The following is a 27,904-nucleotide window of genomic DNA, read 5'->3' on the forward strand; positions in this document are numbered from 1 at the left end:
AACTGCTGCAGTGCTTGAGGGCAGCAAGACAAGCGCCAGTCTCAATTCATGGTGTGCAGGTGACCTCCAATATTCAGTTAGAAGGCATATTTACCCCAGCTATTTTTCCTCTCCCCGGGCAACTTCTTGAGGAAACAAAATAATTTGCTTTTGCAACAGATTAGCCTCTAATCCTCCGGAATACTCACCTTCTAGAGTATAAATATCCCGCCCCCAAGGGTACTTGGTGTATTTCTTCAAGTCTTCGTCAGTTCGTGTGGCTTCAGGGAAGAACTCATATTTAATAAGCTCTCTGGAGACAGGAAGGAAGAAAATACAGGTGGCAGTAATGGGAAATGTTAGAAAAAGGGACAGGAATCACACTGGAAACCCTGAAACAATGTGACCTCTGATTTAATAGGGCTGAACCTACAGAAACACACTGGTAAGATACACACCTGGGTGCCATATGCAATCCCTTGGCTCTTGAGTGCAACTACATGTGACCCGGGGTTAGACAAAAGATCACGTCTATGTCTGCTGCATGTAAAACAACTGTTTGTGATGCCTCCTGTTTGTAAGGGACTATCCTTCAGAGCTAGAGCTAAATAAATTCTTTCTCTTTAATCTTGCCAAGTAAATGAAAGAAGAACGGAAACCTGGTCTGAAATGATGGACAGGTGCTGCTACATATAATTTCCTGTTGCTGGAAACCTTGCAGAATTGCAGTGGAGTTGAAAACTGCACATTATTTCTATTTCCCCCAAAAACTAAAGTTGTATCTACTAGAGTCAGACTGTGTGCATCTGTCTGTCTCTCTTTTTTAAAAAAATGAATTTAACAATGAGAGAGACAAGTTTAGAAGAAATTCCCCCAGCCTCCCTTGAAGAGAATGCTACAGCATTCTAAGCAAAGATGCAAAATGCTACATTTTACAGTTGTGTTAGTGAAGCACTAGAGCTGGGTACAGAATACGGTACTACTTTACCTCTGGAAAACAACCCAGTGCAGGAACTATTAAATACTATTTGAATTCTCCTCATCCCATCATTTACACATTAGCAATCCCACGTGTTAGGGTACCCCTTTATCTGGCCAATATAATATACTGAGTCTATATTAGCCTATTCACTCAGCACTGAGAGATAGGTACTCACTGGTTAATGTTTGCTATTGTGTCCATCCAGCTGCGAATGCGCACCTTGTTCCGGACGTTAGGAGGATTACTGAACTCATGAATTATGCAAATATGGTATGGATAGGGACCACTAAATATCTTTTGCTCTAGAGTCAATGTGTCGACCTGTGGAAAAAGTCAGACAGGGACTTACAACCAAGAGAAAGGAGAAGAGGTGATTTTAGAATCAGCAGCATATGTCTGATCAATACTCCCCACTTTAGGGGGAAGCAAAGTGTACAGAGAAAAAATATGAACGTTGGCAAAGAGTTAAAATTTAGTGGGAAGACCCACTATACAACTTCCGTAGCACAGCTGCCAATGCACATTATACCACACTGCAGGATTTGTAGGGAATAAATCAGTAAAATTGTCTGATTTTGTAATTGCATGTTACTAGTTTAATTAACACAGTGACCAAAGATGCCTTCATTCCCACAGAAAGCGGCCCTGGTGTAAGGTTTTTTTGTTTTTTTTATACACAGTGCACCACACTGCAACCAAGAACTGGATTGCAAACAGTGATCTAGTTTTTCAGAATATAGTCTTCTGTACCAACCAATGTTTCACTATTCCGACACCACAGATAAGAGGGAACATTACTTGACATTCAGAGTGCTCCTGCTAAGCAAGCAGCATGGTCACATCAACTAATCAAAGAACTAGTTCCGAGTTCTAGTCTTAGCTTTGCTATTTATTCACTTTGTGACCTTGGGCAAGTCACTTAACTTCTCTGTCTCTGGTTCCCCCACATGTAAATACAGGTTATACTATTATTTTAACGACCTTGCAATATTGGCAGATTGATTAGTTAAAGTCTGCTTTGATGATGTAAAACAGTATATAAATGCTAAGTAGAGGTGTTGAACTTGAGAGGGCAAAGTAGTCACTAAACTATTCCAGACGCACAGGGCATATGGCATACTTCCAGTCATAAACGAAAACGACTATGAAACTATATAAGCAATAGGGGTTTTTGAAGTATATTATGTAAACTCTAGTTATGTAGTACAGCATTAATTCAGCACCTTACTCAGTTGACTTATAGTCTTCTAATGCAATGAACTTAGCCTTGGAGACAATATTTAACAGTAACAAATTCACTATTTAATGTTAAGGAGTACTTGTGGCTCCTTAGAGACTAACAAATTTATTTGAGCATAAGCTTTCGTGAGCTACAGCTCACTTCATTGGATGCGTGCAGTGGAAAATACAGTGGGGAGATTTACGAACATGAAACAATGGGTGTTACCATACACACTGTAACAAAAGTGATTAGGTAAGGTGAGCTATTACCAGCAGGAGAGCGGGGGAGGGGGGACCTTTTGTAGTGATAATCAAGGTGGGCCATTTCCAGCAGCAAAGCCCATTGCCAACTGTGTCCACATATCTATTCAGGGGACACCATCATAGGGCCTAATCACATCAGCCACACTATCAGAGGCTCGTTCACCTGCACATCTACCAATGTGATATATGCCATCATGTGCCAGCAATGCCCCTCTGCCATGTACATTGGCCAAACTGGACAGTCTCTATGTAAAAGAATAAATGGACACAAATCAGACATCAAGAATTATAACATTCAAAAACCAGTCGGAGAACACTTCAATCTCTTTGGTCATTCGATTACAGACCTAAAAGTGGCAATTCTTCAACAAAAAGACTTCAAAAACAGACTCCAACGAGAGACTGCTGAATTGGAATTAATTTGCAAACTGGATACAATTAACTTAGGCTTGAATAAAGATTGGGAGTGGATGGGTCATTACACAAAGTAAAACTATTTCCCCATGTTTATTCCCCCCTGCCACCAACTGTTCCTCACACGTTCTTGTCAACTGCTGGAAATGGCTCACCTTGATTATCACTACAAAAGGTTTCCCCCCCCACGCTCTCCTGCTGGTAACAGCTCACCTTACCTGATCACTCTTGTTACAGTGTGTATGGTAACACCCATTGTTTCATGTTCTCTGTGTATATAAGTCTCCACACTGTATTTTCCACTGCATGCATCTGATGAAGTGAGCTGTAGCTCATGAAAGCTTATGCTCAAATAAATTGGTTAGTCTCTAAGGTACCACAAGTACTCCTTTTCTTTTTGCGTATACAGACTAACACAGCTGCTACTCTGAAACCTATTTAATGTTAGCAGTGACATTCAAATCCTGCAATGAACGCATTAAAAAGGAAAGAAGCTGATGGTGGTACGGTCTTAGGAGAATGAGTTTCCTGTAATGCTCACGCTTATTTATTTTGCACTAAGTAGAAATAATAAAGCAAGCATAGATGAAAGAATAAGAACACAGCTTCAAAGTTTGCCTTGGTTAAATGAAAACTACCTGCTGCATTGGACGAAGGTAAATGATCCGGTTTCTCTCTGGTGGCATCCTCAGTATTTGATCTAGTACCTGATCCATGTTTAATTTCTTGCATTGGGCATAGTCAAATCGATTGACAATCGGTGCATTCTCTACTTTTAAATGCTTTAGTACACGGCATCTTGTAGCTACAAATTACAAATGAATAAAACTATAAAAGCAGCAGCAAACAAGATACTACATAAAAGGCCTTTGAATTTTCCTAAGGGGATCTCCAAAAGCAGACTGTTTGGTACATAAGGCAAATGGGTCATATATATATGTAAAGGGCAGTTACTGAAGGATGTGTGCACAGCTAATAGCCTTAATAAAAAATCTGATTTTAGAGCAATCTACCTCTAATCATGGTATCACATCACCACCTGTAATATGGAGGAAGGCAAAGCATTATATACTGGGATAATATAGTTCTCCTCCTTGCTGTCATGTCCGGATCATCAGTACTTAGCTGATTAGTTAAAATAAAATGTGTGCTTTGATTAGCCTTCTGAGATAAACCTAATCTCTGCAAACATACACATTCCTGTTCTATATGACTTCATGGAGACTGGTGAGAGAGACACCAATTCAGACAAGACAACACTATTACTGATTGTAGATGTTGAAGGAAACAGAACAACTGACCTGATGATTTAGGGAGAACTAATCTGAGGAGACTGGAATGCAGCACATAATATGCTCAAAGTGCCATTAGTCAATACAGATTTTTTATCATTCATCAGCACTTCAAGAAGGAAACACTACTGTGTAAGATAAATAACTATAGGGAGAGCTATATGGAACCAGGAAAAAGTGACAGGAAAAACAAAACACTCTAAATTCATTTAGTGAACTTTCAGTTCTCTGATTAACTCCAAGAAAAGTCTGTCTACTGGACAGGCTCTCCTTATGATTGTTATTTAACACTGTTTGTTTTAAGTGTTAACGTTTATTAAATCTGTTACAGCTAGAGAAATAAGGAACTCAGAAACTGAGAAGCCATGACATGTCTCATTATGCCTCCTATAGCTATTCAGTGTTCTGAGTAAAACTGACATGTAGTTTAGCTGCTGATGAATACAGAGTAAGCAAAAGGCTGGTGGACAGCTCCTAAGAGAATATTTTAAAATGTCTCCAGTATTTTCAGTGTGGATGGAAAATGCGGCAAGCTCTTGGCACACAGAATGGAAGACTTGGCTGAGCTATGAGTCCCAATCACATTAACAACATACCATGGATGAACATCATTTTGGGGCAGTCTTTCAGGATCAGGTCTGTTATTCCACAATTGGTCAATGTGATTCCAACAAGGTTTTTGGATTTCAAAGTCAGCACCTGGTGAAAATAATCCACAGGATAGGATTAATACAAAATTAATTTAAAGTATTAAGTCTGAATAGAAACAAAAAATCCTGGCAAAAATGGGAAAAGAAGCTCTGTTGTAAATATGCTAGGAGAAAATTCATTCTGGGACACTGTCCAATGTGGTAATGGCCTCTGCCCAGAACAGGTTGGCAAGGGAAAAGCAGGACTTGTGTTGCTGATCAGCACTGTTACAAAATGAGTTAAAAATAAGTGATTTTTCAGACCCACAAAGTGTCAATACACAATTCCCATAAGCAGCATTGACTTGATAGAAAATACCTCGAGTTCCTACTACCCAAAATCTCATTGTATTATCTCTCACAAACAATCTAAAAACTTATTTATGCTTTAGTTTAGAGCCATATTCTAAGTACTGGGCTGACTTCGGATTGACAGCTGTGAAGCCTTATTCTTCTGTTTAAATACAGAAAGGTATGGTCCAGAAAATCACAGTGTGACATTCCCATATACACTGCCTTTCATCAAGGTGCCTCTAAAGAGGATGGTGAGAAGAAAATTTAGTCTCTGAAGCTCATGCAGTCCTGTACATCTGACATTAGTGTATGGGAACTAAAGAAAAAGCAAATGTAAACTCTGATATCTCAAGGGACATGAGCAGAGTCACTTTTAACACTGCAGAGACTGGGAGAAGGGCACTAACAATATAAAATTAAGGGAAGACAGCTTGAATTTAAAAAAGAAATCCAGCAATTTTTGTAACAACCTTTATAGCAAGGAAGAATCTGTTTGGCAGACAGACTACATAAAAAGTGCTGTCAAATGCACAAAGTAAGCATATTGAAAAAATAGAGAAAGTAGGTTTTTGGTAACTTTTCAGCTGTAGTTATCTAATGTATTAATTGTAACTGCAGAATGAACAAAAAATGACTTTCAGTGTAACAGTGTTGTTTTAAAACAGAGCCTATTTTGAGGAACAACTATTACACTCAGAAGTAACTTCTATGCCGTTTACAGAATCTCTAGTTTTAAAAAAGATGAAATAAGAAAGCACATTGAGGCTATGTCTACACTACACACCGGAGTCAGAGGAGTGTAGTGTACATGTCTGCATCCACACTGCGACATGTAGCTATATGTGTTGGTGAGACTCAAGCAATAGGGAAAAGCTTGAGCAGTTCCCTACTCCTGGAGCCTTTCACTGTAGCAAGAAAAGGCTCCGGCGGGGAGGGAGGGTGAGGGGGGGAGGCAATCCCACCGCCAGAGCCTTTCCCTGCTAAGGGGAAAGGATCCAGCAACAGGGAGCTGCCTCAGTCTTTCCCTGTGGCAGGGAAAGGCTCCAGCAGTGGGGAGCTGCCCGAGGTTTTCCCCATTGCTGCAGTCTTTTTCTGCAGCTGGGAAGGGCTCCAGCTGAGGGCAGGCAGTGGGACACTACACTGCTAAAAACAGAGTATAGATGGGGAGGTGTGACTTAGGCGTGTAGAGAGCTGTGTAGGGTATGTACTCGTATACATACTCCCACCCTTCAGGCATGCCTTTATTTGCCTAAGTTGTGCCTCACCGGCTACCCTGCTATTTATGCCTGTGCTAAAGCGGCTGAGTATGTACTCTGCATGCTGCTGAAAGAAGCATGTAATATAGATGTATCCTTAAACTACATCTTCGTGGCAGGATTATTAACAAGTTTACCTACACTCAATTTACTCTTCAGGTTAGTCTAGGCTGAGTAAGACCACTCACATTACAAAACAACACTTGAGCTACTGTGTCCACCCTGGCACTGTACCCACTCATGGGCAGCGCTATCCCATGGTTCTTAGCGCTGCAGTAAGCTGAGCTGCTCTATGAATGCTTTCCAAGTGAATTATGGGAGAACTTGTCTGTCCTTTCTGGGTGTATGGGAGGAACTGTGGGACGACACTGGAGGGACAGAAGCACTCTATCCTGAGTCCACACTACAAAGCAATTGTGTGAGCAGCTGATGAGTTGTGTTAACTTGAGCTTTAGCATATACTCCCTCTCAGGCCAGCTAACTTGAGTTACAAGTACCACTGCACTTGAGTTAAGGATGTGTGTGTGTTGATGGGACTTGAGATAGGGACCAAACTCAATTTATAATCTGATCTCTGCAGTGAAAACAAGCCTGTAATGAGTCATATGTTCATAAAGCCTCTTGGCTGGGAACCTGTGGTAGATGGGGAAATAAGCCTTACCTGAACATGGTCATCCTCAATAACAGGATCACTAGTGCTTGTTGACTTGTCAGCTGTCCTTTTCCGCTTCATTGTTTGCCGAGGCTTCGGCTTGGCCACTTCTGGAAAAAACAAAAAGGGAAAATTAAAGTACAGTCTTTCCTCTGTACTAAGCTACAGCCAGGAGAAAAGCAGAAGCTTTTCCTAATTGGACCTCCAATAGCCTCTAATGCTCTAGCTCCACTAGTGTAGTCATTGGACCACCCTAGGCTAGCAACTGGGGTCATAACCCATCAACTGCAACACCACCACTTTCAGATTTAATGGCCAAGTCTGTTCAAATGAAAAAAGTAAATATGATTCCCGATTTCACAGGAAAGGATGCTGAAATCACTTGTCCAATGTCTTACAGGGAGACAGCAGCAGAGCCAGGTTTAGAACCCTACATCCCAGTCCTCTGCTGTAACAACTAGACCATGCTCCACTCCCCAGAGAGAACTGGAAATTTTTGGAAAATAAGAAGAACCTTAATAGGCTTTTCAATAATTAACTGTACATGTCAACAAACTATTTGAAAGCTCACTCCCATCTCCTTTTCCTGGCCACATCTCTGATGCTGCAGATGACGCTCACACATAAAGCAGAGTATGGAGCCCAGCAGCTTCCTACACTGTTTTAGTAGTGACAACTATTTCAGAGGAAACACTGACCTCACGCTTTGGCAGATTTCTCTTTGCAATTTAAAATTCAAGGTTTTGTAGGGACACAGTAATAAAAAAATGACCCTACCATCACTTGGCACTTCTATAGCACCTTCCATCCCAGGATTAAATACCTTATAAAGAAGAATTAATTCTGTTTTGAGATAGTTAAGTAAAACAGATTAATATTTCACTGAGGATGAAATACACTTTGATATTTTGAAATGGATGGGAAGTTTAAAAGGGATGCTGTCAAGCCAAAGAGGCCAAATATTTGAGTTTTTCTTCCCAGATACTCTCAAGTTCAGTGTTTTCCCGGGCCTGCACATTTCCAGGAAAGTGACATTTACAAGAGTCCTCTCAAAAGGGATATTGCAGATTAGAAGGGCTTGGCGAAAGATGACAAGACAAGCAGGATTGTTTACTTGAAAAAGGAGACAAAGACGACTCAACATGATAAAAGTATACAACATAATGAACGGTCTAGAGAAGATAGATCAGGAGCTTCTGTCTCAAAACACAAGAACAAGGGGACACCGCATGAAATTAATGGGTAGCAAATTCAAAAGCATTTTTCACAAAACACATAATTAAACTGTGGTACTTGTTGCAGCCAAGAACTTGGCAAGATTCGGAAAAGGATTGCACATTTATATGGATGACAAGAATGTTATAAGTGTTATAATTGCTAAAGCTAACATTTCAAAACGTAGCTTATACTTTATGCTTCACAGTTTAAACTGATCTAGTATCTAACTCACTATTAGATCAGGATGAGAACTAATATGGGGAGGAGGAGAGGCAGATTATCTCACATCTGCCTATTCCATGGTTCTTGTACCTTTCTCTGCAATGCCTGTGCTGGCCACTGTTGGAGACAGGATATTGGACTAAATGGACCCCAGGTCTGATCCATTCTGGCAATTCCTATGTTTCTAAGTGTTCAGGAGAACGGGACTTGTGTAAATTTTACTTCACTGCCTGCCTACAAGAGTACAGCCAATAAGAACGGAAGGTAGCAGAATGTGGAAAAATAGTTAATATGACTCCTGAAATTGTGGGGTGGATGGGGGAGGAGGAGGGAACCTGGGCACCACTTTAATATTATAGGTCAAAGTCAGTTAGATTTTCTGTAATCTAATAATATTCCACTGCCTCCTTCATTTAGGAAAAACAATGAAGCTACTTTCAGGATGCTATGAAGAGATGAATTTAACATATACACAGGCACAGATTTTTAGCTGACTAATCTTGAGGGGGTCCCCTAAAGTTGGATAACCAGCTACTGAGTATTGCCTATAAGTTACCCTTTTGTGACAATGCTTTCTCTCTGTTCACCTTGGCACTGTTACAAAGTTCTCAAGGTGATACCAATGCAAGTCTGTAGACATGATGTTATGACACTGAGACGATGTCAATGAAAGTTATACCGCCGTTAAAAAACAAAAAAGGAAACTGAACACAAAAGACTGTTTGATAATGTTACAGCTGAGACAAACTCATAAAGGCAAGGAGTTTGAGTTACAATTGCCACTCAAACTTTAACTGAGCCCCTTTGAGCCTGCAGCATTCAGGAACCTCTTCCAGAGGACCCACAGTTGTGGGAGATGAAATTGACAGTGAAAAAAATTATTCTATAATTGGAATAAGCAATTCATTGTACATATGTATCATCATCCAGTGTGATTTCATGACAGTACATATAGCATATATGACCAGGGATACAGTCACTTATTGTAATACAAGAAAAACATCCAAAACGTATGCTGAATTGTGCACAGTACAGCTCCAGGCAAAGATCTCTTCTTCAAAGAGCTTAACATGGATGTAATTTCAGCTATAAATTAAACTTAAGACAAGTTTCAAATGAAATGCTTATTATATGACAAAACCAGTTTTGCTTTTTACTGTAATTAGAGTATCATACCCGCCAATAATTTTTTCCCCCTTTTGCCAACTTATCTGCAGTATTAGTAATTATTTTTATGATTATTTCACTCTTTGCCATATAAAGCAATAGAAAAAGTTAAAACTTAGATGTCTGAGATAATGTTAAACAATTACTCAAGACAAACAATTATAGAAGATTCACTATCATAAATAAAAGTTTGTTATAAAAGCCAAAAACCACGTCACTTTATTCCGGAACTCACAGGCAAAACAATAGAGAGCCATGAATCTCAATGCATTTATTCAACCCAATTACAGGAACATTTCTTTAGTTTTGTAACAAACCGTTTTCAAGTTTTGCATTGAATGTAAATGAATATTACATTCCAGCATGGGGGGATGGAAGAGGAGGGAAGTAGACTATAACGCAGCGTTTCCCAAACTTTCTTGGCCACTTTTTAGCCCATTACGGAACACTTATAATATTATTTTGTAGTTATTTGGTTTTCAAATAAAAAATGCATTATTTATGCTCAAATATATTTTATTTTATAAAACAAAGCAAAAATACAAATTTAAAATAACTTGAACTAACAATTTCTAATTGGAAAGCGTGTATAAAGCAGTACAAAAATCAAGTGCAAGAGTCAATTAGAAACAGTGTTCTACTTAAAAAAAACCCCTGTTTTTATATATTAGACAAACAAACAAATTAGATTTTTACTAGGAAAGTCTATTCTTATAAACAGAAATACAAATCTGGATTTAATGGGATTGGTGTTTCTGCTTTTTTCTATCACAAATTCGCTTAATATTAAGAATAATGCTGGAAAAAGAGTTTTATGTTAAATTATAGGTCATTCAAAAAGAGTTCTAAACTATGCTTCAAATATGCCAAATTTAAAATTAAATAAAATTAAAGACCCTTTTTTTTAAATTACGATTCTTTCATGGAACACCTATTCACATCGTGCGGAACACCCAGTGTTCCGCGGAACACAGTTTGGGAAACGCTGCTATAATGGCTTGACAGATGGAGCCTCACTGTTCTATATATCCAGGCATACACAGCATGAATTTGGGCCTGGGCCACACCAGATTTGACTGGTACTTCAAGACCGAGAGCCTGCCTCCAGCATTAGCCAACACTGAATGCTTCAGAGCAGGCAAATGCTGCACAAGGGCATAGATGTGCACACGCTTGTGAGACTGGGTTTTTTGCGGGGTGGGGGATAGGGATTCCTGACTGTCTGCAGGCAATCAGCTTATGCCATGAAATATGAAATGTGAAGACACTTAACTTGCAGAAGAAACAGACCCTTTCCTTAACTGAGACAGGAGAACAGCACTCTTTTCAGGAAGACCTGTCAGGCATGCACACAATGCACTATATTTCTTTATCGGTTTCATTCCATTACTATTAATAATGGAGCAAGTTAGGAAACAGAAAATTCAAGATGAATATCAGGATACCGTTTTGAATCTGAGATATATTAAGCTATGGAGTAGTCTCCTAAGGGAAGTGATTTAAGCTTCATCAGCACTTGGGACATTGAACTTGACTGGAAAAACACTCGAAAATGTACTGAAATCAGTCCTGCATTGGCAGAGATATGGATTTGATGACTGAATAAATCTTTTCCATCTCCACTGTCTATGATTCTATAAATAACACCATTATTTTCTGTCACATTTTACTTGTTAGATGCTCCCAGAGAGGAATTCTGGGTATGTGGAAAATATTATTGAAAAGTGTGCCCGGACTGACAAGTGAAATCTATAGCAGCTTGGACAGGAAACCTTACCTAACGTACAGTAAGAAACGGAAGATGCCAGCAAGTTCCCTCCCCGCATCCCAAATTTTAGTCTCTGTTCCATCCCTTTAGATGGGCTCTTTTAGCATTCTGGATATTGTGCAAACTATTTAATGAGAAATGCATTTTTCAAGTCTCTTATTCATGCCTCAGCAATTGGAAGTGGGATCCATTATGCTGGTGTGTGTTTGTATACTACTAAGGTTGGGTAATAATTACATTTTGCCTTACTGGCTGATCAATTATCACAATTATTGCATCAACTTTTTTCCTCTGGAAAACAGTTAAGCATCCCTGCTTCCTCTTTCACAGAAGTAATTCTTGAATGGGGGAGCAATTCTTATGTTTCAGTGAATAACAGCTTATAAAGACAGAAAAACCAAGATGATTTGTCAAAAAATTTGTGTTTTTCAAAATAGTAAATGAATTGTTGTTCCAACCTTACCACATATGCATGACACACATGAAAACATATGAGAAAATATAGAGATCATGGTCACGCTTACAGAAAGATGTGTGACCATAAGCAGCTATGAAACTGATAAATCTGTCATTTTAACTCTCTGGCTCTTCTGTCAATCAATAAAACTGTTTATTTACAAGCATGCAGAATTATTGAGTTATTAAAATATGGATGCTTCTTTTAGTTGATAGTTGCTGCTTTAGTATGAAACAGGAACTCTGAAGTAAAATATACAAGTGTAGGCCATACCTGATTCAGACAACAGCGGTACATGGGACAGTTTGCTTCTGGCTCTTGTTAGAGGCCGGCGGGGATAATCTTCATTATACTCCATTTCATAGTTCCCTGGCTGTGAGCCAGCGCTCTCCTCCTCACCAGCAGTCCCACAGACACTCCCATTAGTCCTTTCGGTGTTTGCCTCTCCTGGAGGCCCACAGTTTGGCAGCGTCCTAAGTGAAAACTCTGACCCAGTGCTATTTGGCCCATTCCTAGTGTAGGTGCCACTAGTGGATGGGCACTCCCCATCAGAGCACCCACTAATCCTCCTTTGTGGCTCCTGCTGCCTATAGCAGGAGCACCTGGAACAAATGGCACCCTCCTCACTGTCTCTCTCATTGGAGCCTTCGCTCTTACAAGGGGAGCAGACACACTGCCTGGATTCATCTGCAATTGTTGGACTGGTGCCAGCAGAGTGGCTATTAGCTGTCCTTGCACAATCAGGGCTTGAAGAAGCAGCACTGCAAGAGTGGGAGGTCCCTGTCGATCCAGTGGCATTAGTGCAACCTGGGTAAGAATCTTTGATTTTATTCCTGTCAGGCATGTCGCTGGCTGCTTTCATATCTGCTTTAATCTGCTCACTGGTCACTTGACAGCCTTTCTCACAGCTGCTCTCCTCAGCATGGAATTGCTTGACCTGGCCCACTTGGTTGGCATTGCACCTCTTCCGCAGTGGAGTCTTCCCTTTACCGCTCACTGCTGATACAGTAACATTAAGCATGAAAGAACAATAAAGCAAGCGAATGCAAGGCAATAAACACATATGGACATTGCATATGGACAATGCATATGGACAACATGCAGAATAGTATGCTGTAGGACACCACCTAAAAGTGTAGGCAGCCAGGAGTTCAGCTGCAAAGGCTGTGGGGAGGTCAGTGAGGAACCAATATTGAATTAGGACTTATTCTGAAGTTGTGGGAAGTTAACACTTATCCCATTGGCAGCTGAATCTCTCTAACATCCTGGAGCTGCTCATCTGAACTGATGTACCAGGCACACATTTGCTGGATGTGCCTAGGGCTTTCTGTAAGCAGCTCACCCGTTAAAAAGGCCAATGTGCAAGAACATGATATGGGAATGAATTTGTAGCAATTCTTAGTTCTCTTGAAAATAAGGGATTAAATGACAATTTAGAACTGATAGTGCTTCATACTTGCAAAGCACTGTGCAGTCATTAATTTACACACCTACATGTGAGGTATGGTAGATAAGTTTTATTCCCATTTTACAGAGGAATAGACACAGAGTCAGTATCAAAACCAGCATTAAAACTCAGAAACATCTAGCTCCCAGCCCCTTGCTCCGTGTACTAGACCAGATAGCTCCCAATGGCACTGGTATCACCAGGAAAGCTTCTGCAAACAGCTCTCCAAACGTATCTTAATTCTGACATGTAGCTATCCCCTGCTATTTCAAATCTGGGTCCCCAACCTCATTGCTACACTGTAGCTTGCCTGGGACTTCCTTTGAGTTGAAACTACTAGTCCTGTCAAAAAGTACTAAATCACTAACGGTTTTGAGATGCAGATACACACCAGCTACTAGTGTGAAGCCACCAAATTCATTCTCACTTCTGAACTAAGGCTGATGTGCGTTCAGATCTGCAAAAATGGAAGGCTAGTAGGGTACATTAAGCCAACACACCACTCAGGATTATTGTTATACTGTTAAGTTAGCTAAACCTTTTCTAGGCTACAAGACCCAGAAGAACCAGGCCATATATACTTCATGTCAATTATCTGGCATCCTGTGTACAGAATGTAATTCAACGTTTACTTCCACCTTTTGCGTACACATGTGGACCAGTGTCCTACTCAGAGTGAGCAGATGAAGACTTCAGAAATGTTATTAAAGTCATCTGTGTTTCTGGAGAGGTATCACAGACTGAGGATAAAGAACTTGGGTTTTATTCCCATCTCTGCCACAGAGCCACCTTGTGACTTTTGTCAAATTACTTTACCTCTCTGTGCCTTAGTTTCCCTTTCTATCCATTGTCTGTCTTGCCTATTTAGACTACAAGGTCTTCAGGGAAGGGATAGTCTCTTGCTGTGTTTTTCCACTTGTACAACTGGGCCTCAACCTTTATTTGAGCCTGTGGGTGTTACTGTAATACAAACAATGACAGTAACAATAATGAGCCTTGTTCCAAAGCAGAGGAGCCTGAGAGCTGAAAAAAGGGAGGATTCACTTTATTCCTAAGCTATAACATTCTCTTTAAGGTCTGGGTCTGGACTACTTTCTCTGGGACATTCCCAGGAAGCCTACATTATCCATTAGATGGCAGTGGCATTTCCTACCCTTCCCCTAAGCATTTGCCTGATAGCTTTTCAACCTGTGACTGCAGGCACTTTGAAAGAGTTCATATGGGCAACACAGTTGCAAATCTGGACATACAGATGTCTACTGTAAGCCACTGATGCAATGAATGTACCTGCAAATATGTATGAGCAGTCCTGTGCCTGCAAAAATCTGCAGCTATACCTCTGGCATTTATGCTGTATGTCCCCATTTTACACATGTGAATGCAGCATTATGGGGATGTATCCTACTGCTTCATTCTAGGTTGTAATGGATCTGTATGACTAGTCGTTACCTGAGGCATGGAAAAGAAGCAAAATGGGCTCTTTTAAGCTTCAGTCTCCAAATTAGGAGACTTTGCCTAGTGTAATCCAGCCCTTACTAATAAGCCAACCCATACAAAATCTTTCACACCTGACAGCTCTCTGGTTTCCACTGGATCTCTGATTTTCTCTTCTCCATCAGAGTAACTCTGTGCAATGCTGTTAGTAATGCAGGCTCTTGAGGACCCCATGTTTTCTTCTTCATCCTCACTGTCCGAGTCATGGACAGTAATAGGTGTGGCTTTTACGATAGGCTGAAGGCCACTGGGTCCTAAAAAAGGAAAAGAATGCTGACAGTTCATTTACGTCAGGCAATCACTGATTGTAGGGTATTATAATGCAATAGTTCCTGTCTGGTGAAGGTCTCCAACAGTTTGGGAATACCATAGAAAGAGATGGGTTTGGTTCAACCAACTCTGCACGCTTTTCTGTGGGTCCTGCATAAAAACTGAAATGCTGCAAAAGTGATTTAAAGATGCAGCATTAAAACACACTTAAAACAATCAAAAGATGTTCTAATCTATCACCAAAAAAAAAAAAAAAAGGGCTGGCACAATAGGCCAGAATTTGGTTTTCTATGACATGCCTCACACTCGAAGTATCCCGTAAGCATCTTCTACAACAGTGAAAAACTGACAAAGTAGTAACTGAGGTGCTCATTTGGAAGGCATTTTGTGCTCATCCTTTAGAATCTGTGTTACTGGGAGCGCAAATGTTAGCCAGGATGTTGGGATTATCCTCAAATACTTTTGAAAAAGCATCCAGGAATGTCAAACTTCCACCCAGGCAACCCTCAAAGATGGCAGAAAAGACCCCTAGTGGTGCAGCAGTCTTCCTCCTAGTAACATCCCAGAGCATCTGCACTCAGTGCAAACCTATGTCCTCTTGTGGGGCTCAACTCTCATGCTTCTGGCTGTTGGGACAGAGTGCTGCTAACTGTACCAAACTGGCACAGTATATGGTACCTGTGAATAATTTGAGAAATGAACATCAGCATGAAAATAAATGTCCTGGGGCTTTTTGGAAAAACACTCCAGTGACCAGACACCATGGTTTTGTTTTAAGCTGTTGACATATCTACAGTGCAGTGTGCTGTAAAGCAAATGGCTGGCATCAGTAACTGAGACTGTCTGATGCGACTCATTAATGCAACTTAAATTAGTGCTTATACAAGATGCTCTGGCTACAACACAACCAAAGGGGAGGAGTCCATGAACTGCAGTGGGAGGAGGGAGACCATAAATGCAAGGGCTGGAACAAGGCAAAGCAAGCTAAGAATATTCATACCTTCTGACCCTCTCATTAACTGCAGTATGAAAATTAGGCCTTAGAAGCATAATCCTGCACCAAATCAACTGCAGAAAAGTGGGGACTGTAGAACAGACTTTAAATCACAACAAGTTTCTTTGCAGTATCCCACCATACCAGAGCTATTAATTCAAATGTCTCGCATGTCCTAGCTGAACAAAAGTCAAGTCAGAATAGAGTCACACTGAGCTAATGAATCTTGCAACTCGAAGGATCTTGAAGTAATGATTACTTTCCAGGATCAGAATTACCTGCTTGCTCCTCATCAACATCCATAGGAATAACTGCTGGATTATGAGCAGAGGCCTCATTCTGATTGTCCCCTGCAGCCACTCCATCATCCTGTGCCACTTCCTCCATATCATTCAGTGCTGAAAAGATCGAGACAATTAAAATCAACCATCAAGAAAAAGAAGCCAAAGCACATAGCTCAATATATGTAGAAGTATTTCCAGTAATAATCACACTGAAGTCACAGAGAGGCACCGCAGTGCTGTAATATCACTAACAGTAGCTGCCTTATTTCCTCACTGAGTCATGCTGAAGCCTCTCAGAGATTATTGGTTCTGTAACTTCTAGGGGATTTGGGTCCAATTCTATACTCTTGGTTTTGCTGAAGGAAGTGGCTCCTTCAGGATTCTCCATTTTTCTTCCTGAAAAGGTTCCTTGCATTACCACGACAAGTTCATCTGGTTGAGGCCTTTATGCTGCTTTCCCCAAAACATCTGTACCATTTCACTGGATGGTATGCTACAAAGTAACGTGATGCAATCCTAACCCTGACCAAGTGAGCTCAAATACAATACACATTCACTTTTTGCCTACAGTCCTGTGCAAATGGCAATGCAAAATAAGACCATTTCTTTCAGAGGCTCACAAAAGATCAGTGGTTACCCTCGGCTGCAATCTGCTGCTCTTCCACCTGCCCATCTTGCCGCAGCTCGTTCTCCTCGTTCTGGTCATTTGGGTGTTGATGGTTGTTGTGATGGATGTTGGGGTTGTTGTTGTTCTGGTGGTTGTTGTTGTTGTCGTTATCATTGTTGGAGTTCTGATTACTGACTAGGGCAGATGAAACACCAATCCCTGTGCCAGCACTCAGGCCCACACGAGCACAGCCCTGAAATAAACAAAAACACAAAAAGATTCTAAATTACTGATGTCAAATTGCCACAATGTATCATAACATTGATACAAAACCACTGTATTGATGCTGTTATATTTGTCGTTGGGTAGTATGTGTGTAGATATGGGGAAGGATCTGCTCACAAAACTTGCTGTACTTTCATTGCACAGATTGCGTATTTGGTTGTCAAATTTATACCCCTTCCCTTTCCTCTTTCAAACTGGCATTAAAAATGTAAAGTGCAATAGTACACTCTTATGGTAAAAAGTTGTAATGCATAGGTCATAGGATCAGAGAAGCTAGAAATGAAAGAAAATCTAGTAGAAGAGTTTGTATTTCCTTTCCAGAGCAAGATAGGCCCTAGACAGAGGACAGATATTAAAATGATACTATTCTTGATTTTCTAGTAAAAAACAAAAACATATGTGATAAAGGTTTCTGGAATAATCATCTCATTAAGAAGTATTTAGTACATTGCCACAGTTGTGAACATTGTTATAAGAAGATATTTAACAGTTTGTGGTGGCAGGAATGAGGAGGGGAGACAAAAATCAGAGAATCCATATATGGAAGTATTCACATTCATGAAGAAATAGTACCACAATTTTACCATGCTGCAAAATCATAAGAATACTTAGTACAATGTGTAATTCTCTCAATACAAAAATAAGTCTCATGCAAAAAAAAAAAAAAAAAAAAGAGGCAAAACCAAAATAGCAATGAAAACCCTAGTAAAAATATGGACAGTACATCTAAACCTTTTTTTCTGAGGACAACAAAATATTTAATCATTAGTACCACATTCCACCACTACTGCTGTCTGCAAATGGATACAATTGTTCTTCATTGCATATCACAGATTCATAGATCATAAAGCTAGCAGGGAAAACTGTGATACTCTAGTTTGACCTGCATAACATAGGCCATAGAACTTCAGAGCATATCTTTTAGAAAAACATCTTTCATAGCAATCATTGTATTCCTAAGTCACACACAGAACTATTTAATTAATTATAACTATAAAAAGCATGTACCTTAACAGAACTCTGGTATATTTCAGATGCCCTAGCAACAATAAAAAAACAAACAAACAAAAAAACAAAACAAAAAAAACCAACCAAACCTCAAACTACACACAGAAAAACTTACCTTAGGAGGTTCCCGGAACATCTGGTCCAGAGAGATAAACTCCAAACTTGGCAGTAATTCAATGAACTGACTAAAAGAATCTAGCTTTATTGCATGGCATCGCACCAGGGTGAGGTCAACTAGCCGGGTCCATCTTGAATGGTCTGTGGAAGGAGAGAGATATATGCTCCTCTTTTATCTCCTATTAGAACTTTTGCAGATTTGAGACGGTTAAGCCTTCCATTACCACCACTATGACAGTTTATCAGCATCGGGGTTCCAAATTTCTGCAGCTCCATATTTGTTTATAGTGGGACAGAATAGTTAGCAGAATTATGGAAAACCTTCCATCATTATTAGGGCTCTCTCTCTGTCTTTGCCCTACCCGTGTTTTAAAATGACGACTGGGGAAAGGAGTAATTCTGATGTCTGCTAACTGTTACTTTCTTCATTCTGTAACCAGTCTGAATACAGTCCACATCTATAACGACTGTTCACCAGGGTGGATAAAAATCAATGATTTAAAAAAAAAATCAAAAATAAAAAAAAATTAGATTTTTTTGATAAAACGCTTTTTGAGGAAAAAAAGCTATCTAAAGATAGTTTTAATAAGATACCTTCTAGCTCAAAGATATCTCATCATGGAATAGGGATTATAAATTCTAATTCTATAGTATGAGACAATATATTCATGTAATGTTTAAGAAAAGTTTTGTAAATGAGTTCCAATAGTTCATGGATTAGGGACCCAATCTTATGGAGTTCCAGGGGCTTCTGTGTAGATCAATGGAAAGCGGCAGCCAGCACATCCCTCGGCCCACGCTGCTTCCTGCAGCCCACATTGGCTGGTGGGAGCTGCAACTGGCCAAACTTGCGGACGCTGCAGGTAAACAAACTGGCCTGGCCCGCCAATGACTTTCCCTGACAAGCTGCGTGCCAAAGTTTCCTGATCCCTGGTATAGATTATTTAGGTTAATCTTTCTATCTAACCAATGGGACTCAGTGCTCAGTCTAGAAGATACCATCAGAGATGCTTAGTTTTGCAGTTCTCAAACTGTGGATTTGTCTCTCCAGAGATAACATGTTTGTTAACAGCAAAAAATGTTTTTAAATAAATAAATAAATAATATATTGAGGTGAGAAGTAACAGACCTCAACCCTATTTTCCCTCTGCAAATTTGAGTACACAGAGTCCATCCTTTACCGCTCTCTAAAAGTGCAAAGTTTCAAAAAGTTCAATGAACAGAAGATTGTTGGGAACAGAATAGATCTGGACAAGGAGAAGAAGTCTGGAGATAAATGTGAGAAGGGAGGGACAGGCAGTAGAAACAAAAATCAAACTGTTTGAGCAGCATATTCCAGAAGTCTTGAGGTCTTTCTGAGTGTAGCCTTTATTGATTTGAGATCTACCACATCATTCTGTCACTAGAAGGGAAAACCTATAATGGCAGCAGGCCGTAAAAGACCCAGTTTGGGAATATTTTAATGAAGTTCCTCTACCTGTGGGTAAGACAGGCATGCTTGCAAAATGCAAACAGTGCAACAAAGAAATGAAAGGCCTGGTTTCCCAAATGAAACAATATCATGAGAAGTGTTCCTTCTCAGGAGGAAGCTGCATTGAAGATGATGAAAGGAACATGTCTGAACATGCAGGATTTTCAGGTTGGTAAACTTTTTTATTTCATACTTCTTTCTTAAGGACTACCTGTCTTCCTTCTGGACTATTCTTGAATTCTCATGTTTGAGCAAAAAATATAGTTGTTACTCTATGGTACTATCATTTTAGATGCAGTTCTGATACAAAATAAATAGCTGAAATAGGCTGATCTTCCTTCTAAAATTTCACCTTTAAAGTAGTACTGAGTGTCAATGAATGCAATGAGTAATACTAAATGAGCAGTATGGTAATAATAATTAAATAATGGCATTGACTTATTTTGTTTAGGAGAATCCATCCTCAACATACAGGATTCTGACGACTATCCACCTTCAAGATCACCATCATTTTCTATAGTTTCAGAGTTATCTGCCAATGATAGTGTTTCTCTCACATAGCCACAGTATACCACCTGTAGCAAAAAGAAAAAAAAAATCTCCATCATCCAGAAACAACCATAGATAAGTTTGTGATAAGAACCAGCAGATTACAAAAAGAGATAATAGATGAAAAAATTGACCCATTTGTTTATGCAACGAACTCTCCTTTCCGTATGATTGAGAACCCACACTTCATTAATATGGTTCAGTCATTAAGACCAGGATACAGTCCACCCAACAGAGCAGATGTCGTAAGCAAATTGCTGGATAAAGTGTATGAAAGAGAAACTTAGCAGTGTGCAAAAGGTCTAGAGGGTAAAATTGTTAGCCTGAGTCTTGATGGGTGGAGCAATGTCCACAATGATCCTGTTGTATGTGCTTGTGTGACAACGGGTACAGAAACAATTGATACTTCAGGAAATACACACACAGCAGAATATTTACAAGAAGTAGTAGTAAAAGCTATAACAAACTGAAAAAAAATTCAAATGTCTAGTATGCAGCTTGGTCAGACAGGGCTGCAAAAGTATCTAAGATGAGAAGAAGTTTAGAAGAGTGAAGAGAGTCCCAAGCTCATAACATACGGTTGCAGTGCTCATTTGATGCACATCCTACCCAAAGACTTCGGTGTTCCAGAAATAAAGGTTAATGTTATTGAAATTGCAAAATACTTCTGTAACAACCACTTTGCAGCAGTTGCTCTGAAAAAAGTGGGAGGAACCAAGCTAACTCTCCCACAAGACGTGCGATGGAACTCAGCAGTGGACTGTTTTGAGCACTATATCAAGAACTGGCTGAATCTGATGACAGTTTGTGAACAAAATCATGAAAAAATAGATGGCCCTGTCACAGCCAAAGTTCTCAACATTGGGCTTAAGAGAAATGGTGAACACATGCTGAGTACCTGGAAGCCTATTTCTGTAGCCTTGAACAAAACTCAGGGAAATAGCTGTTTTATTGCTGATGCTGTTGAAATTTGGAAGAAGCTGAGTGAGATGTTAAAAAGAGAAATATGCAATGACAGAGTTAAGTTACAAGCATTAAAAAAACAAGTGGGATAAGCACTATCTCCAGCTCATTTTCTTGCAAATATTCTCAATACTTGGTACGAAGGTGGAACCTTAACTGCTGAAGAGGAGGAGATGGCTATGACATGGACATCCAGCAATCATCCCTCCATAATGCCAGCTATAATAAACTTCAGAGCTAAGGGTGAACCATTCAAGAAATACATGTTTGCTGATGATGTTTTAAAGAAAGTCACACCAGTGAACTGGTGGAAGTCACTTAAGCACTTGGATTCAGAGACTGTTGAAGTGATAATCTCACTTTTGACAGCAGTAGCTTCTTCTGCCGGTGTAGAAACAATATTTTCTTCCTTTGGACTAATTCATTCCAAATTGAGAAATCGTTTGGGACCTGAAAAAGCAGGAAACCTTGTTTTTCTTTTCCAGCTTATGAACAAACAGGAAGATGAAGGTGAAAACGACTGAGTTAGCTGCAGAAGCCAGTATTTTAAGTTTCTCATGTTGACCTGGCTGACATAGTCGATTTAATTTTTTTTTAATATTTCATTTAACTATTTTAGTTAAAAACAATTTTAACAAAAACAAACATGATTTTAAAAAATGTGAATGTTTAACTAAATTCAAAAATTCATATGCTTGTTTTGTTAAAATATTATATGTTTGCTGTTGAAGAAAAAATCCAGACTACATAATGTTGTTGTTTTAGTTAAATAAAACAATTTAAATGTCTGTCTGGTGATGTTCTCCTCCTAATACTGCATGGCAAGAAAATCCTCCAAATATTAATGATTAACCTTTTGAATTGGAGATAGTTCACCTCCCAATGACTTCATAAATATCTGCTTCAATTACCTTTGGCAAATGAAACAACCAAACAACCATTCATTTTCTGATATAGCTGTAAAACTAATCTGAAAAGTTTTCAAAATAAATCACTTAAAAATGTAGTGTACCTTCTAAAAATGAAACCTACATCTATCTCTGAATTGTGAGGAATATGTATTAAGGTTATAACAACCAACAAGAATGCACTTTTATGTATAAATCCATGATTAAATGGAGCCTTCCTGACTAGTGATTTAAATCCATCCTGCTGTTCACAACCTGTATGAAAAGCATTTGTAGTCTCAGTCTAGCTCATAACAGACAAGCATTCGCATCACAGGAATCACTATCGTAATTAGCACTAATTTGCACTTTTATCAACTCTCAGGAAAGGGGACCAGAGTAGAATCAGCGATAGACACGAAAATACACTCTCATCATCAGACCTGGTCCTAAAAAGTCAGAATTCAAGCACAATGAATTATCATGAAAACTTTTAAATTGGACTAACTTTATTAAATGGGTACATCATAATTTTATATGATGCACTATTCCACTATATTTCTCACTTACTAATTTGCAAACATCAATAATTCCTAACTATTACCCCAATCTACAGTGCAAATTAACAATATTCTGCTTGTGTGTATATATATTATATATATACACACACACGCACACACACACAGAAGGCATGCCCTCAACTACCAAATCTTTAAAAAAAAAAAATAGACCATTTCTTGGTCTCAGATGTTTCCTTAAATTGCAGGATTATGATGTTCATTTACTGAAAGGAGTTTAAGTAGAAATCTTCATCCTGATGTGAGGCATTCACATTGTATCTCCAGCATTCCAAAAGCATTCAATACCTGTGATCCAATTGTTTGGGTTGTGCAGATGTGGGCAGTTGTACACGACCAGATACTTGATGCAAGAGAATACTTCATTTACAGCTTTCATTCCAATGTCTGTGATGATTCCTGGATTTTCAACGACATCAGCCAAGCCATATTTTACCAAGTCCCCATTAGTCATTTTGCCTAAAGAAAGACAATAGAAGATTTCAGCAATCTGCTGCTTCAGAAGTTGCAGCCTTTCAATAAGCTTTTTCTGAGTCCCATACTGTAATCCCATTTGACACAAAGACCAGAGTATTATTTTCATTAGACAAAGCAAAGTCTCAGTCCCAGTTACAATGGAAGTTTCAGGGGGTACAGAAAAATCATACTTGACTAAACGTCACCAGATTCAAGAGCAATAATTATTTATATTCTTTTAAAAGCAAGTCTTAGAAAAATACACCAAAACTATCAATTTGCACTATCCTAACCCTCACCAGGTAATTTAAGAATTTTTTTCAAAAATGTGCATACATTGTAGCAAAAACTCATCAACATATCCCAGATGAAGGGTTTCAAACTGTGGGAACTCCAGTTCTGCCATCTTCAGTGCAGAAAAGACACCATCTTTGGTCAGGGAAGGTTGAATTCGCACTTCATGCAACCTAAAAGCAATCAAGTACAGTTCACATTCAAGGTCAGATGCAACAAAGCACTGTTTAGTGCAGAAAACATCCGAGTGAATGCCTCTGTTCCACTCTAGGCAGTAAAACGAAAACATTTACTTGACAATGGTGAAATCCAGTGGATACCTGCATCCTTCAGTATTTTGCAGTTATGCAGCAATGAGGAACTCCACGCAATTTATAAATACCAATTAAGCCTCATACACACTTGCTAGAAAAATACTGTTATACTCATTTTACAGATGACAAAGTGCAGTAACTTGGCTCAGACCACAGAACAAGTCAGTGACAGACGTAACAACAGAATCCAGGCATGGTAATTCCCAGTCCTTTCCTCTAGCCATTTGATATTCTTGTTATAGATTGTAAAAGTTCACATGGCTTTTCTCTTGAACATTTAAAACTTCTTGTTCTTCAAACACTGGGAATTTATTAAATTACCTAAACAACTGTGATTTGAAGAGAGAGAAACCAGAAAGGAAAGACAATGGCTGGGGAAGGCAAGTACCTTCGTGCAGCAGTTATGATGAGGTAGCCAAGATCCACTTCAAGAGCATTCTTGCAAGCTCCCAAAACTATAGTGTGCAAATTCCTAAAACCACCTGATAAAGGGAAAGAAAAGCAAAATTTCACTTTAGTCAATGGGTTGTGGCATTAAAACATTACTCACTTTCCTGGTGTTATTTTACGAATGCAGAATTGCAATTAACAATAACAATACATGCCATTTTAAAGAAAATTAATATAAGCTTCCTTACGTTGACACCTACTGGTAGGAGGTAGCCCTGACTACCACAACAGAAGTTTACCAAGAAGCTATTTTTTTTAAATTAAAAGTGACCTTCCTTCAAATTACTCCTGCCAGTTCCACCCTCTAGAAAGTGAAATGACAGTAAAGATTGACATTTGGTTGGAATGTCAAAAGGTAGCAATTCTTTAATAGTTTCCATTGTTATAGAAATATAGAACTTCAATTTAACTTAGCTTTTATTTGTTTTCAGTATTAGTATACAAAAATGTGTCACTAAAGCATATAGTTATATACAGAAGATTAAAACAATACCCAAAAATAAAATAAAAGTCCCATTATTAACACCCTTTCAACATGGCTAAAAGCATACTAATTAAAGAACAAACTGTAGAATAAGATCGGTACCCATGAGATGCCCGAGGTAATTTTGTTCTATTCTTCAGGGCAGTAGGAAGTTGTATACCTGATCTCCAGCTATCTTCTACAACATGCTGGATAAGTCCTCCAAGAAAAGGAACTCGAACCAGTTCTAAATGCTCCAGGTTTCGGGCAGAAGCCAAACCCGTCACTAAGGGGACATATTTCAGAGAATTTGTGGGTCCTGCAGAGAAAAAAAATCTTCCGATAGGGAACATATACACAGAAGGTTGCTTATTTAATACATCATTCAAATAATGCAGCCATCAGATACGCCTATTTGCACCCGTTCAGTTCAGCAAGTTATCAGAACTAAGAACTAGAGGTGTTCTATTAATGTAACAACGCAATACAGCATAGGAGAATTTTTTCCTCAATATCAAAAGTGAAATAAAGCCTTTGATTGCTTCTGGAGTACTGCATGATGGGCAATCCCAAGATCTTATCTGCATTAGTAAACTTAGTAACCTTACTACAGCAACTGCTAGCAATGGTGCAGCTGTACAGGTGTAAGTGCTACGGTAGACAGGGCTCAGGCATTTTTACCATCATGTTCTGAGCTAGTGCCCTTTGGTAGTCGAGCACGAATGCAGTTACAATATCCCTAGTACAGGTACTAGTTTTTTCCTATATAGATGCACACCTTACCTGCACAGTTCCTCATGACAAAAGTGCGTAAGCTGATACAAAGGAAATCTTTAAAGGGCTGTGGTTTGGTGAGCCTCACCCACTTCAAATAAAGATGCCTCAGCATTGGGATACAAGGAATTTCAGGGACATTTACCCCTAAAATACAGGAACAACAACAAAAAACCAAATCAGGTCCCACATTAAACAAACTTTCAGACGTATACTGTAGAATGAATCTCTGGGCACGTCTACACTACAAAATTAAGTCAACCTAAGTTAGGTTGGCATACAGTTGCCGCAGTAATTACATCGCTTGTGCGTGTCTACGCTTTGCTCCTTGTATCGGCTGTGCCCGTCCTCACCAGGAGCGCTTGCACTGTCTGAACTGGCAGTGTGGGACATTGTGGGACAGCTTCTGAAAGCCAGTAATGGTCAATGTAAGCAATGCAGTGTCTATAATGACATTGTGTCAACCTAACTACATCAATATTGACTCTACACCTCTCATGGAGGTGGAGTTATTAAGTTGATGTAGTGTGCAAATTACGTCAGCAGGAGCGAAATTTTAGTATAAACACTTACAGAGTTAGGTCAATACAAGCTGCCTTGCGCCAACCTAACTCTATAGAGTAGACCAGGGCTCGGGGTAATTAAAGAAACCAGATGGGTGAGGTTTATTGGACCAACTTCTGTTGCTGAGACACAAGCTTTTGAGCTTACACAGAGCTCTTCTTCAGGTCTGGGAAACTTCCTCAGGCTGTGTCTACACAAGCAACTTATGTCGATATAACTACGTCACTCAGCGGTGCGGAATATCAACCCCCTGAGCGACGCAGTTATACTGACCTAACTCCCAGTGTAGATAGCACTATGTTGATGGGAGGGCTTCTCTGGTTGATGTAACTACTGCCTTTCAGGGAAGTGGATTACCTACACCAGGGATTGGCAACCTTTGGCACGCGGCCCGCTAGGGTAAGGCCCCTGGTGGGCCGGGCCAGTTTGTTTACCTGCTGCGTCTGCAGGTTCGGCCGATTGCGGCTCCCGGTGGCCGCGGTTTGCCGCTCCAGCCCAATGGGGCTGCAGGAAGCGGTGTGGCCCGAGGGATGTGCTGGCTGCCGCTTCCTGCAGCCCCCATTGGCCTGGGACAGTGAACCGCAGCCAGTGGGAGCTGCAATCGGCCGAACCTGCAGACGCAGCAGGTAAACAAACTGACCCAGCCAGCCAGGGGGCTTACCCTGGGACGCGTGCCAAAGATTGCTGATCCTTGACCTGCACCAACAGGAGAAGCCCTAGTGTCAGCCTAAGTAGCATCTTCACTGATGTGTTAAAAGGCTGTAGCATTGCCACTGTAAGTGTAGACAAGCCCTCAGAGTGGTCACAGCTAAATTCAAGATGGAACAGATTATTTAGCATAAGTAGTTAACACATATTTCAAGGGACCATACAAGTGACGTGGCCTGTTAACACCCTTCCAGTCATGAGGGGTGGGGGAAAAGCAGGAGGGTAGGGATTGCAAGTGGGTTATAGATTGTTGTAATAAACCATTAATCCAGTGTCTCTAATCAGTCCATGATTTTTAGGGTCTAACAACACATCTCTCAGGGTAAATGATTTTGACTTTGATGGGGGGCACTTACACCCATCTCTACAGATTGTGCCCCAAGAGCAAATGGAACACTTCAAAAATTATGGGCTCTTGAACGGGGAATTCACCACCATCTGTCAACACAGTCACACTGGAGTTTGCGTTCTGGAACTCTGCTTGTCCTAGAGTCAAATATAGGTTCCAGATTATGCAGCATTTCAAATCTTTTAAGTTCATTTGTATCTAAGGAAACTACTCACCAATAAACTCTTACCTACTAAGTGCAACGTCTGAATTTTAGCTCCTATAGGAATTTTCAGTTTGTTTTCGGGCGGGATTGGAAAAGCACCATTACGATTACGAAACTTCCCTAAAATATGAACTTGTGGCATGTATGTCCAAATGGCTTCCACCAGCTCCAAATGAGAGGTCTCAACACCCTGGATAAAAGTACAATAATAAGCAAAGGCAAGGCTCCAGTTACCATATTAAGCAGAAATAATATTTCTCTTAACCAAGCAAACTTCTCGGTAATGCTCAGAGCTTGAGGCAATGCACGAATTCCCTTGACATTTGCAGAACCATTTGCCTTAAAAGCAGAAGTGGTCATAGGAAACTGCTTAATTAGCTGCAATACTGCTGTAACTAATGGCCTGATCTTGAGAAATGCTGAGCACCTGTAACTCCCATTGAAGTGACTACAAAAAAACAGCACCCATTTGTAAACTAGCAACACATTTTGTAAACG

General features: G+C 39.8%; 1 protein-coding gene across 5 annotated transcripts in view; it reads right to left on the reverse strand.

The window, feature by feature from the left end:
- Nucleotides 1-27,904, reverse strand: part of FBXO38 (F-box protein 38) — a 39,079-nt gene that overhangs the window by 1,892 nt on the left and 9,283 nt on the right. For 3 of the 5 annotated variants that reach the window (XM_073355857.2, XM_073355860.2, XM_073355858.2), the window contains 16 exons: nucleotides 27,431-27,596; nucleotides 25,590-25,727; nucleotides 24,988-25,125; nucleotides 24,282-24,375; nucleotides 23,622-23,752; nucleotides 23,118-23,288; nucleotides 18,380-18,522; nucleotides 17,002-17,224; nucleotides 16,359-16,478; nucleotides 14,891-15,070; nucleotides 12,149-12,874; nucleotides 7,053-7,153; nucleotides 4,749-4,851; nucleotides 3,499-3,665; nucleotides 1,137-1,282; nucleotides 189-292 (listed from right to left, as the gene is read on the reverse strand). In XM_073355857.2, the coding sequence (XP_073211958.2) occupies nucleotides 189-292; nucleotides 1,137-1,282; nucleotides 3,499-3,665; nucleotides 4,749-4,851; nucleotides 7,053-7,153; nucleotides 12,149-12,874; nucleotides 14,891-15,070; nucleotides 16,359-16,478; nucleotides 17,002-17,224; nucleotides 18,380-18,522; nucleotides 23,118-23,288; nucleotides 23,622-23,752; nucleotides 24,282-24,375; nucleotides 24,988-25,125; nucleotides 25,590-25,727; nucleotides 27,431-27,596 (2,851 nt within the window). Of the gene's footprint in view, nucleotides 1-188; nucleotides 293-1,136; nucleotides 1,283-3,498; nucleotides 3,666-4,748; nucleotides 4,852-7,052; nucleotides 7,154-12,148; nucleotides 12,875-14,890; nucleotides 15,071-16,358; nucleotides 16,479-17,001; nucleotides 17,225-18,379; nucleotides 18,523-23,117; nucleotides 23,289-23,621; nucleotides 23,753-24,281; nucleotides 24,376-24,987; nucleotides 25,126-25,589; nucleotides 25,728-27,430; nucleotides 27,597-27,904 lie in introns of those variants that run through there. The other 2 variants (XM_073355861.2, XM_073355862.2) reach the window with 2 other exon arrangements.

Source organism: Lepidochelys kempii, chromosome 8 (assembly GCF_965140285.1).
Source record: "Lepidochelys kempii isolate rLepKem1 chromosome 8, rLepKem1.hap1, whole genome shotgun sequence".
Taxonomy (NCBI): Eukaryota; Metazoa; Chordata; order Testudines; family Cheloniidae; genus Lepidochelys; species Lepidochelys kempii.